Source organism: Drosophila sulfurigaster, chromosome 3 (genome assembly GCF_023558435.1).
Source record: "Drosophila sulfurigaster albostrigata strain 15112-1811.04 chromosome 3, ASM2355843v2, whole genome shotgun sequence".
NCBI lineage: Eukaryota > Metazoa > Arthropoda > Insecta > Diptera > Drosophilidae > Drosophila > Drosophila sulfurigaster.
This window is the reverse complement of record NC_084883.1, coordinates 19086235-19099829: the sequence shown is the minus strand read 5'-3', so window position 1 is coordinate 19099829 and position 13595 is coordinate 19086235. Positions and strand designations below refer to the sequence as shown.

General features: G+C 39.5%; 1 protein-coding gene across 1 annotated transcript in view; it reads right to left on the bottom strand.

Annotated features, from left to right (window-relative positions):
• The window catches only part of LOC133845978 (probable serine/threonine-protein kinase dyrk1), a 61502-nt gene that overhangs the window by 36720 nt on the left and 11187 nt on the right, over nucleotides 1–13595 (bottom strand). The window contains exon 2 of the mRNA XM_062280677.1: nucleotides 8463–8533. Coding sequence (XP_062136661.1) covers nucleotides 8463–8481 — 19 coding nt within the window. The 5' untranslated portion in view covers nucleotides 8482–8533. The remainder of the gene's footprint in view (nucleotides 1–8462; nucleotides 8534–13595) is intronic.

The following is a 13595-nucleotide window of genomic DNA, read 5'->3' as shown; positions in this document are numbered from 1 at the left end:
ACGCTTTCCCGAGTTCGCCCTCGCTTAAATGTTGCTCCAATCAGAGACGCGTAATTAAAATATGTACAAACAAGCCGGGAAGCTGGCAATCTCTCGACGTCGCCGTCGTCGTTGTCGTGTAAGGCGTATAAGCAGCACTGAGAGCCAAAAGTTTGTTTACTTTGCGTGTTTTTCTATAAAACCAAAAACAACAACCGAAGTGCGGGGGAAGTGGAGGGAGACAATAACAGAAGCCACAGCGCGAGCAATAATAACAAGAAAAACATTTGCATAAAGCAACAAACAGCTCAGAGCTCACAGGTTTGGTTTTCGGCTGGATTGCGTCCTCAAACGGAAGTTAATGAGCGCTGTCGCATGAGGCGGGGAAGGGGGGTATGGAATTGACGCGAGAGCTGGAGATGGCAAAAAAAGAAAAGAAAGAAAATCTACAAAACTCAAACCCCACGACGAAGGCGAAATCACTTCATTAATGCGTCATTTGTAAGGGAGCATGGCCAGGACATAGTCAGGACATGGCCATATGCGACCCAAAATGGGCCAGAGGCAACTGCTCCAGCTCCTTCTCCAGCTCCAGTTCCAGTTTCAGTTGTAGCTTCTGCCAAAGCGGAAGTTGTTTCCACGCCGGGCATGAAACTTTGCGCGAAACTTGCCACCAGGCGGTGGCAACTGGCAACGTGTGACAGTCCTGGAAAAGTTGATTATTTTTAGCACGCAGTGTAACGTCGAGTGTGGCAGGAGGGGAATGCAGTCAGTTTCTAGTACACTGAATAATGACTTTTACCGTCCTCGTTGTCGTTGTCGGCGTCGTCGTCGTCGTCGTCGTCGAGCTGCGATGCCTTCGGGCCAAGTTTACGAGCATTTTTTTTTTTATCAGTCATTCTTTCCCCGGAAAAATGAGAGACAGGCTTTTGCTCTCGACTCTGTTGTCGCAAAGTTATGCAGGCTCATTAAGTTGTTATACAGTTTAGAGCGAAAATTGTCAGCTTGCTTAATTTGGCCGAGTCCGGGATCGAGTCGTTGGTTGGGGGGTGGTGAGGAGAGGAGGGGCGAGCGACCGGAGCGAAGCATAAACAAAAGATTTCCGGGGCAAGGCAGACCTGCCACACGCTTCCCCCTCTCCCACAAGTGTTGCCCTGCTGCCTGCCTTTGTGTCCTTGTGTCGTAGCTCATGGAAAATGTTTAATGAAATGAATTTCAAGAGAAAATTTATTATTTGCCTAAAATGAAATGAAAAGTGCGAGCCCTCAAAAGTCGCCTCATTTATTTCACAATCGGAGTGCTGGTCCGGATGTATATTTTAAGTGTAATTAAACCAGGGCTCTTCTCATTGAACTGCTCGCCATCAAGCATCAGATGGGCAGGGGGAAAAGGCCAATTATACTTAGCTACTGAAATGGCCAACACGAGTCGCAGTTGGATGATCTCAACTACGTATTTTGCATGCAAATGTTGATAGTAGTGAAAAGAAGCAACTCCACAGGTTTTCTGTTTGACACTAACTTTGTGCAACTTCTTCATTATCTCCGGCACACTTCGCAACTGTTTAGGATCTTAGCTAATCCAGTCTTATGTGAAGATATCGAGTTACATGCACTCCCGCATGACCACAGGAAACTTCAGTTTCTTTTTGCGCAATTTCACCTTCAATTAAACTTGAGGTAATTGACAGCGATGGAAAGGAAATCCCGAACAAAGCATTAGAACCACATACCAAAAAATAATACAAAAAAGGAAAAGAAGCAAGGCTCCCCAAAAGATAAATGACGATGCCTTAAACTGATTGTGTGGATTAAATTGCCATATTGGCGAAATTGGCAGCGACGGTGCCACAGAGGACAGACACTCCATTGAGTGGCAAACTCCCGACAACAGGGAAAAAGTATCGAAAACTTATTTTTGATAAGCGCAATTATAATTGGATTTGGGCGAAGTTGCGAAGAGCAGGCAAGGCAGGTAACCTCAATGAAGGGGCAAAAGTCGAGCAGGGCAATGATTAATCTACCTCTCGAGTATTTAAAAAGAAAGATGCGCTACTTGGGGGGAGTCATCCTCGGAGTCAGAGTCGAAGTCGAAGTTGGAGTAAGCCGTAAGTGAAGCAAAGGGAAAATTGGAAATTGTTGTGTGTTGGGTGCGATAAAGACGTGTTTCCTCGTCGCAATGCTGCCAGCTGCTTATTTTTGTAAATGTTTGCTGTCAAGATAAGCACCACACAGCATGTGGTTCAGCTCGGTGGCAGCCCTGAAAGATAACGGGGGGAAATTCTGGGGGGGGGGAAATCCCGAAACGCAGTTTGTCGCAGGACTTAACAAAGACAAATGAAGTTGTTAGCGACTGACTCACTGACTGAATGAGTCTTTAGTTGAAGTCTTATCGGCTGTCGCTTTGATTTCCGTTGCATTGCAACAACTTTGATGTGCAGTTGACTGGTCACTTGGTCATTAATTGAGTTTAATTATTGGGGCGTCACAAGTCCAAGTGGCAGACAAGCAATCCTTTGCAGCCTCATCGAACTAGCTTCTGATATGTACTCCCTCCTCGTTTGGCAGCTCATTAAAAGTCTGACAGACCACACAACCCAAAACGAAAGACATTTATTTGTGTCCATAATTAAACGCAGACAATGCCGACACCCAGCGTGCAACCGAGTGTGGCACGCCCTCTTTGGCCCTGTCAAATAATTCAGATGTTTAAGGCAACAATTTATAAATGCAAATGGTGCGACGTTCAACTCGCATCTAATCAGCTTGCCTGCTTTGAATCATGGCATAAATTTTAACATTTTTGCTTTTTGGCCTCGGGCAATTCGTAGATAACTTTCGACTGGGTTGATGCCACATGTGGCAAAGGAAAAGCGCTTCGTGATTTCGTGTTTATTTTTGGAAATTGAAAAACAACAATTGCGGAAAAGTAGCAGAGTTTTCCTTGAATCATTTCAAGAGTTTTCCCAACAATTAAAGAGCATTTTGGGGAAGTCCATTAACCCCTCCTCAGACTCCTTCTACTCTGTGGCCTTAAGCTGACCGACCCTTTTCAACAGCAGTCTCCTTTCTGCGCCTTTTGTTATGCATGCAAATTAATGATGACAATCAAAAGTGCGGCAAAGCGGGGATGAAGCCAGTGAATTCATTTATTCTTCTTTGTAAAATGTTGTTTCTAAGTTTTAATTGTAATTGGCCAATTGTTGTTCAATAACATTAAGTGAACACATTCGTAAAATATTGATTGTGATACGTAAGCAATTAATTACTGCTAGAAAAATTTAAATGTGTTGAGTATATATATTTTTGCATTTCCTCATGTATGTATATAATATAGTATATATAAATTTGGTGTAGTTTAAGAATAACACCCACTATTTACATTTATTCAAAATGTAAGAATCATTATGTCAACTTTAATTGCAAAGACACTGCTCTATATAATTGTATATATACATATACATATATATGACTGTGCATATATAATATATAATTTTTATTAAGGAGAGAGACAGTCCCAGCCTTTGTGAAACAAGATGCACAACTTAAGCGTTGTGCTACCTAAGAGAACAAAATCTAATTAATCAAATTTGTCTTAAAACAAACAATAAGATTTACCAATATAAAATTAAATGCCAAAATATTCTTCGAATTGGATATTACTATCATCAAGCCCTTGAAATCATACCAATATCTTAAAAATACAATTCTTACATTACCTAAACTTCCCGATATATTATTTATTTATTTTTCACATTTGATCAATAATCAAACTTATTCAGCTGCTACATTTTTGAAAATTTATTATATTATATTTTTCAAAAACACGGTATTGAGAGAGCAAGTTACTGGCATACAAATTGAGTTTTATTATGGCAACTTTAATTGCAAAGACGCTTCTCTGTGAACGGTAACGAGTGCTTTAAATTTTCAGTAAATGCCAACAAAGTTTGGGCCACCCATCAATCCCATGAAGGCTACGTCAAAGTTGCACACTGCGCTTTTATGCAGATAAATTGTCGGTTATTTTCTCACCCCCCATCACCCTCCTCTATCGTCCTTCCCGCTGGCGTAACGCTTCGTTTGGTTGGCTTTGGCAGGCGCCGCGTCAGTTGTTCTGGCCAGGAGGAAGCAAAGGAGCAAGTCGGCAGGCGGAAAGCGGAAGGTTCCCAACGGAACTAACCGGAGTGTCGGCTGCTTGCCTGATTGTTTCATAAAAGTTTTGTGCTGCAACCGCCCAGCTAACTATTGTTGTTGTGCTTGTGCTTGTGCTGTTGCTGTTGCTGTGATTTCGCAAATTAATTTGCTTATAATTTTTACGCTTAGTTAAACACAATTTTGAGTGATTTTCACACAGAAAATGCTCGATGCTCAAAAACTTTTGCCTTGTCTCGACAGAAGGCGAAACGCCACCGCCGCACAGTGGGATCGCAATGGTTAAAAAATTAAACAGCAAAAACCATGATTTAATCATCAAACAAATAAGTTAGAGACCAGTTAAAAGTATACTTTTTTTTCTGTCTGGCATATCAGATAGTCCAGCATTTTGCTGTTGCTATTGAAATTTAAAACATAAACATAAATACTTATGTTATAAAAATACGCCAGGTTTAAAGTCAACAAGATTCGCTTGTCAAATCGGCTTTAAAATGATATCGCTGGGATTCCCAGTGGCAATTCCATTGGCTTCGTTTGGCCGATGCAAATGTCGAAAAACAGTCGACAACAACAACAACAACGCAAAAAAAAAATGCATGCATTTAAATATTATTTGCATCGCTCTGTTGTTGCCGGTTGCCCTCTGTGCAGCATTTTTGAAGCCTATCGGCGTTTTTCATATTTTTATAAATTGCTATAAATTGAGATATTAATACGATACGGGACAGAAGTCGCATTCGCTACGCTGTTGTTTCTGCTGCTGTTGCTGTTGCTGTTGCAGTTGCTGGTCGGTTCGCTGATTTCAACATGTGGCAAAAAGTGTCGAGACATTAAAAAATGTTTCGCAAGTGTTGCGCAAACAAAATGTGCAGTTATTTGTATAAAATGCGACAGGCGACAACTTTTTCGGGACAACATTTGGTCAGGCGAGAGCGAGCGAGAGTCGCGGACCGATAATGAAGTTGTGTTGCTTAATGACCGACCCTGCAAAACTCACCCAACACAACCAGAGAAGAGAGACGAAGAAGGGGCAAAGCGGATGCCTTTAAGCTTAAATTTAAACACCAACAACTGGGGGGTGTGACAGTAAATGTGTTGCTGTGGCCGGACCTCAGCAGGCAGCTTAAATATTCCATGCACAGGGCAACACACACACTCACACACACACACATACACATTTCGTTAGTCAGTCGCTTCAATTGGACTGATTTAATTGAATCAGTTTGCTCGTCTACTTCACTTTCCTCTCAGCTCTGCTCTGCTCTGTCTACAGTTGTTGTCTTCTTCGGTCTTTCAATTTACTACCCAAGCCACAGATGATGTTGCTGTTGTTGTTGTTGCTGTTGCAGCGTGTCTGTAGTTTTGGGTCTACGTTTTCTCGCACACGTTTGCGTGCTATGCATGGCATAAAAATTTGACACAAAAGCCGTTGCATACAATTGGGCGCACAGCACAGCCACAGTAGTCGCAGCCTATGGTGTCTCTGCTCAGTAAGTGGTTAGGGCCATTGGCAGCATGTACTAGACGTGTTGAGGTCGTTGTCATGCACTGATTTTGTATGCAGCAGCGACAGCCATTTTAATGCATACATTTTATAGACTGAATGGGAGAGAGTGAAGAACACTTTGTTTTTGTCCTTTTAAAGTGAAACTTTGCACTAAAATTCGCCACAGTTAAATACTTCTGCTATCTTTCTAAATGAGTAATTAGCTGAAGATGTCAGCTTTACATTTTTAAATAAAGACTTTTATGTAAGTAGTTTATTATCAAAATTTTGAATTACCTAAAGATTATAGCTATACATTTTCACATTATTGGAGGTCGACTCACATATCTTTTTGATACATTTTATTTGCACGATGAGAGTTGACAAATTTTTAAAGCGCAGGCTTTATCTGCTCACAGATACATAATACAAATGGTGCATTATGTTGCTTTTTCCCCTAAGCTAAGCTGTATAAATGGAAAAGACAAATCTGTTTGTACACTTTTTTACATTCTTAAGTATATTTATTTTTAAATATACCTTAAGACTTTCAAAACTTCATATAGCGCTTAATTATTTAAAAAAAAATTGTAATTATCTAATGCTATCAGCTATATATTTTTAACTTGATAAGCGGTCGAGTCGTAAATCCATTCGGAGTAGGAATATTTATGCTTCCTTAAGCGATTTGCGCTTTATCGTTGTACGTGTAGAATCCTAGGCAACAACTTATGTGCCCATCTTATTTATTCGGCTACTTGTAATATTTAATAAAAACGCCTCAATTGCTTCAGCCGATACACACACACACACACACACACACCCCCCACACACACACAATCACATTTGCTGCGCCTAAACTCAGGCAATCAGAATTTTTATTTACGTCGGTTCCCGATGCCTCAAGCCTGAACTTCTTCCTCAAGGTTCGCTGCACACGTGCGTTGCCCTCTCGACACGAACTACATAAATAAGGGAACGACAAAAGAGATGCTCTTCCTTCACTCCCCCCCTCACATACGATTTGTTTTTGGGCCTGAAACTTTTCCAATTTTCCCCTTTTTATCGTAAATTACGCACAATTCAATATTTGACCTTTTTACTGTCTCTTGTTTTGTGTGAGTGTTGTCCCGTTGTCTGCCTTTTTGCTGCCTGACTAGCTACCAAGTGTGGCTGGGGCAATGAGCAGGTTGCTCTTGGCGGTGCCAAGGGTGGCAAAAGCACGATGGAAGAGCGGGCCGAACTGAAGCATTTGTCTGCAATTTTCGTTTTTCTTATTTTTGCCATTTTGCTATTTTTTGTGTGTCTCCTTATCGTAAATAAGAAATCTCATACGTGCGTCTTCAGCCTAGACATGTTCGATCTATTTCTCTCCCTTCTCTCTTACACTCTTTATCGATTCACTGCTCATTTGCTTTATGAATGAGTAAGTAAAAGTTAGTTTTACTTTTGTTTTTGCCAAATGGAAATGCAAGGGTGCGGTTCTCTAATCGAAATTGGCCTTTGGCCCAACAAAGTCTAATGATTGTTTTGCTATGCGCCTTAATTTATTTAGCATTATTTATATCGGAATGTTTGGGTAGAAGTTTCGCCAGCTTATTGTCATTAGTCCAGCAAGTATTCAGCTTAATTTTAATAGAATTGGAAAACTTTTCGAAAGTAAATAATGTGCAGCCACAGTAACAACAACAATGCCTCGAGTGGCTGCCGATAATCCGTATTTATTGAAATATGATAACAATAAGCTATTTACAAAAGAGTCTTCAATGCACGAATTGTTAATTGAGCCATTCAATACACTCAGTATGGCTCCTCGCCATTGCCAGCAACATTGCCTATGCATGTTAATTTGAATTTATGCCTTAATTGCAAAGCCCCATGTGAAAAAATAAAACCCTTTCGCTGCATCAGCAGCAGCAGCAGCTGCAGCTGTTGGCGAGGCCATTAAAGCGCATTTGGTCAGCCGATTGTCGTCGTCGTCGTCGGCATTGTTGGCACTTTGCGATATAGTCGGGAACCGCCGCACCGCGCCCACGCAGCGACGTCCATAAAAACATTTATGTAATTGCTGTTATCGACAAGCGCTCGAAATGGGCTCGTTGCGCCGGCTGTAAGCGGGGCCTTTAATACACTTTTGATTGGATTGTCGCGCAAGTTAATTGAACGATGCGATGCTGCATAAGCCACCGACCGGCCGAACGCATCGCAAAATGGCGGCAATTTTATTCGAAACTAGTTGGCAGGTCCAGCTAGGCTAGGCTAGGCGAACGGCAGTAACAAATCGCCGATTCATGCGAGCTCATTAGGCAAACGGGTCGTATGTGTAACCATTCGTCCCCCCAAAAGTATGCAGCAGTTTCTTTTGTGTGTCGCCCATTCAAACATTATGTGGATTACAGGATGTACAGCAAGTCGAGTCGAATTGGTATCTGTATCGTCTTTGGGGCAACTTCTTTTTTAATGCTTGAACGCATTTTATCTTTTGTAGTCTCGTTCGTTAATGCTCTAGCAAATTGTTTGAGAATGACCCGCGTAAATTTCACTTCTACTTGATTTACTGTAAATTGTATTGCCAACGGAGAGGCAGATAAACTGTGCAAGAGTCAGAGCAAATGTTGCCGACGTTTATAAATTGATTGGGATCCGACAACAACAACAAAAAACGAAGGGCCAACTAATTTTGAATTTCTTTGCCTATTGATGGATATCGTTCGGCCTCAGTTGATTTGTATGATTTGTGGGTGACCTGTAGTTTTCCCTCTCTTTAAGCCAATTTGCTAAACGTCATGCACAGTGAGTTAAGGTGAGTTATTTACCATAATTTGAGACTGCCTACTTACCCTTCTGATAACTCATCATTTCAAATAAGTTTCGGTCATTCGATTATCGACTATAAAATGCACAATGATATCTGCAAATGAAAGAAAAAATATGATGAAATACATTTATTAAGAATGTTTATGTTTGTTTATATAATATTTTATTATGCTTTCTAAAAGCAAATACTCATCACATCATCATCGTCTTACTGCAATCTTTTGCCACTTTACCGCTTTCTTTTTTAGCAACTTCAGCGCAAAAACCTCTTGGATTTCATTCATTTGTTTAACTTCCCAGCCAAGGGGATGAGCTGGGGGATTTTCATGTGTACTTAAAAGTGAGCCCGCATCAAAACTAAGAGAGGAAACTCAAGCTCAAGCTGCTGCTTCTGCTTCTGCTTCGGGAAACGCAAACGCAAAGGACAAGGGCGTGTCTAGTGTAAACAATCTCAAGTTTTGTTGGCATTAGTTTTGTAAATTGCAGGTTGCAACATTTTCATTAAATTAAGTCAAATAACAAACAACAGGCACGCAGTCGGGCGAGCACTGCGAGGCGGGCAAACAATCAAGACGCACACTCAAGAGCTCGGAAAATACGTAACTGCTGAGCACTAAGCTAAAGCAGTTGGCATTAACAAATTAGTAAAATTACCTGGTTATCCAAGTGAAAGTCGGAAGCTTACAGATATTGCTGCAAATTAAGTTGTTATGATCTCAAAAGAGTTCATAAATGAATGAGATTCGCCAGCTAAGGCTAACTACTTTTATATGGCACTTGCAACAATTTAAACCAAACAATAGATTAAATGCTTGATTTATGTTATGTATGAACTTGTTAACGAAATGTATTTAGTTTCTTAAGGTAAGCAAAAAAATAAAACACTGTATATACAAAATTAATATTCCGCAAAAATACTACAAATATACTAAAGGGTATATTTTGTATATGGCTATCTGTTTATAATTAAAGCAAAACAATGCGGTATTATTGATATTATACCAAATTAATATATACCATATAGTACAAAATATACCAGATCCTTTGAGTATCGGGAGAAAACTTTTTTGTCTGTACATTCCACGTAAAAGAAATTATGTCTGTCTACTCACATGAAGTGTAAATACATTGAAAACAAATATATTCCGGATACCAAAGAAAATTGAAAATTAGAAGAATGTCAGCTGTGAACAACACATTCCATGAAAAGTCTAACACACTATTGATGCGAGAGACCCAAACTCTATTTATTGCTTAATCTACAATCTTTTAATGATTGATGACACAGTTTTAAAATAATACTTTTAACAGCTGTCCATTATATAAAAATATAAATTCGGCTGCGCTACTTTGGCACACGCAAAACAAAGAATAATCAACAACTTGAATTTCTCTTAGAATTATTTTTATTATGATTAATATGCTTTTTAAACATACATAGAATTTTTAACAAAACAACCTCAAAAAGAGTCAAATTGCCGCATCATATACTATTAACTTAACAGAAGGAATATACAAAAAAAAAAATGTTATATAGTTTTGCGTCTGTCTGTATATTGTTTCCACAATTTTACTATCCACGAGTGTAGAATAAAGTTTTAGTTGTTTTTAGCTCATTTTGCTGCATTAACTGGCAGCGCTGGAAGCTGCGAGTTTTGCGTTGTGAGCGATGCAAAAGCTGAAGAGTTTATAAAATTAACATCGTCATGACATTGAAGCGGAGCCACCGAGGCTCATCAAACTGGCAGCACCCATTGCCATTGCTCCCCCCGTCGCATACACACACACACACACACACACTTTGCATCTTGTCACGGTCCAAAACATCCTTTGAGCTGTCGTTCTGCATTTGTATGCGTTTTGCCTGTCTGATTTATGTGTGACGATGTGTGTGTGTGTTAGTGTGTGTTGGTGTGCTGGTATGTGTGTGTGTTTACGTCTCTGTCGTGTTGGCATTTGTCGTTACAAACTTAATTAATGTTATGCTGCCGCCATCGCCTCTGACGCCTTTCGACAGTGCCAGGCCAGTCTGCCCTTGTCCTCCAGGCTCTTGACTTTTGTCAAGCGCCACAAAAACTGCAGTCGGCTGCCACTGCCACTGGCACAGCCACTGTGTGGCACTTGCCACTTGCCACTGCCACAGTGACTCTGTCAGTTTCAGCTGACGTTTGGTGTTTGTGCTCTGTTCTGTTCTGTTCTGTTCTGTTTCGTTTTGCATCCTTCGTGCACTCTTCCTGCGTGAGTTTTGCATGTGATTAGGCGTCGTCATCGACTGTGTTGAAGTTTCACTTGATGCTGAGGTCGCAGCTCCTCTGCACACGATGCTTGTGTCATAAAAATTTAAAAATGTTGTGCTTTGTGTTTGGGGTTAAGCAAATCGCATTGACAGCATTATCCTTATTGGCATAATCAGCACTCAGCGTTGACTTTGTTTGTGTTTTCAGATAAGTTAACTACTTATTTGCAAGGCCAAGTAGCTAAGCTTCAACAGTTTTCTTCTTTTTAAGTAAAAATTCAAATTCAAGCTTGAACTGTGAATTGTTGAAGTTCACTCAAACACGTGCTGCATTTTTTCCATTCATTTGACTGCTCGCATTACGTTCGCAGCAACCAAGTTGAAAGCCTTCGCAGCAGACAAATGCCGACTTTGCTTTGTGCAACAGCGCGTGAATCGGCGTGTGGGAGGCAAATGTGCAACGCGTCTAGGAGTGTATGCAAAAATGCTGGAGGAGCAAGAACATTTTATTTGTTTATAGCACAAAAAAGTGCAACTCTGCTGCCGGCTAAAACAGCGGCAAAGGCAGAGGCAGCAAATGCAGTCAAAGAGTAGAACTCTAACCTCGATTCAGGCGTAGGTGCAACACTCATTGTCAATACCTCTATGGGGCGAAAAATGGTAGCTGAGTGAGTGACTCAGTTCGTGTGTGCTTCTATTGTCTGTCTGTCATGCAGCTGAAGCCGTCGTAATCAGTTTGCCAAGCCGTAAATTGTGTAAAAAAGTGAAAAGGATTTGTCGCGCATTGTTCCACATTAAAGTGCTATGCAACTCTATACAAAGTGCACTTTAAATTGAATTTTGAAATTTTAGATTATATTTCCGTAATTCATTTATTGAAAAAAGAAGACCACAAAGATAAAAAGATATAAAAATTATATAATTTGTGAAATTAAATACAAGTCTACATAAATCCTACATCAAAATTACATTTTCATTGTATTGAATTGAAAATAATATTTTTGTGATTTATTTATTAAACATTTTTTTTTTTTTAACTTATAATATAAAATTTTGTTTTATTTATTATTCTGCATTAAAAAAATGGGAGTCTTTTATTAACAATAAACTTTCGCTATTCATTCATCAAGAGACTGCTCATTAAAAAAAGAATTTGTTTCATTTTTTCACACAGCAGTTAACTAAAATGCAAGTTTAATCAATAATTTAAAATCATATTAAATCATTGGGAAAATGTTAAGCAAAATTTAAGCTAAATCCACTTTATTTAGAAATAAATAAAGTTTATATGCTTTATATACTACACTTAACATTTATTTTTATATCTCACTTAAATGTGCTACTTCAAAACAATAATATTATTACGATATAATTTTTGTAATCTTCACATACTCAAATCATTGATAGATCGCACTTTTAAGAACTATTAATTACTGTAATACATTAATGTTAATTAAATATTAATACTAATAATCGTAAATTGGTAAAGAAAAATGAATTTGAATTAGTTTTTGTATATTTAAGTAGCCAATTAAACGAATGTTTATAAATATGTCTTCATATTCACTTGAATCTGAACACTACAAATGTGTTTACCATACATTTGTATTATGGCATATCTGTATTTGTCGAACAATTTACACATGCGCTCTCAACGAAAGTGCCTTTCGAGAAGTTCAGCCTCCCCATTCCCACTCTTATTCTGCTTCAGCTTCCGCTCCCTTCACTCACTCCTCTGCTCACGCTTGCAGAAGCTGAGCAACTGTTTCAGCAGTGCAGCAACTGCAACATAATTTAAACTGGCAACTTTAAAATGTTTACCAAACGCTTCATTCTAGTTGTAACGTAAATTTACGGGCCAGCAGCTAAACAAACAGGCAAGCACACAAATGCACACAAGTGAGCACACGCACACAGATACATATAGAAAGCTATCATTCCTATAAATGTGTATGAAAGTGGGAGGCGTATGCGTTTGCCTGTGGCTCGTCTGTGCTGTCTATTTGCGCTTAATCCGTGGACAGCGGCGCTGAAAAGCAAGCTACACTTTTTTTTGTGTTGCCTTCGCATCTGCAGGCGCGAAAAGATATGCGAAGCGAAAGGAGTGTTGAGGGGAGGAAGAAGGAGAGGTTGTAACTTGCTCATTACTGTAACAATTTTTTATGTGTTCGGTCCGTGCCATTATGCTGGATTTTAATTAAAATTAATTACATTAAGTGCAGCAAGCGAACAACAAACATCAGTCCAGAGCAAGACGAAAGCAGCGCGCAGAGCAGAATCAGCAATCGGCAGGCCAGGCAAAGCAAAGCAAAGCAAAAGAATGAATCATTCTAAACACAAAGCGCCCACAATGCACTCTCTTTAGTCTTCTTTAGTCCACTGTCCAGACGTGGTCAGAGCTATTGCAACTGTTGCCTTATTCTGTCTCGTCCGCGTTCTGTTTGCGCTTTAAGAGCTCTCGCTTTAGAGCCCTCTAATTTCAACTGATTCTTTAATTATATGCTACGCCTCACATGCACAGCACACATTCCAAAGGTCGTGCCAGTTTTTTCCGTAACGGATTTCGTGCTTTTGGTCGTTAAAAAAATGTGGCTCAAATGTGGGGGGTAAAACGTTTAGTTAAACGAGTGTCATGCTTATGAATTTAAAGTGATCACTTGTGGGAATATGTAATTAAGCACTTAAAGCACAATTAAACTGCCACATTTAATTATGCACTTATCGCAATTCAAATGAAATTGTAAATTAATGTAATTAACTCTTTTCAAATGAAGTGATCCCATGATAACCGAAACTGATTTAAGCCATGTGTAGTCGATTTTCCTCTCTATTTAATATTGCTGTTAATACAAGTAAGTAAGTGAGCAAAAGTTCTTAAACTCAAGTTGTGTGACAACAAAATATGAAATACTGCAAAATC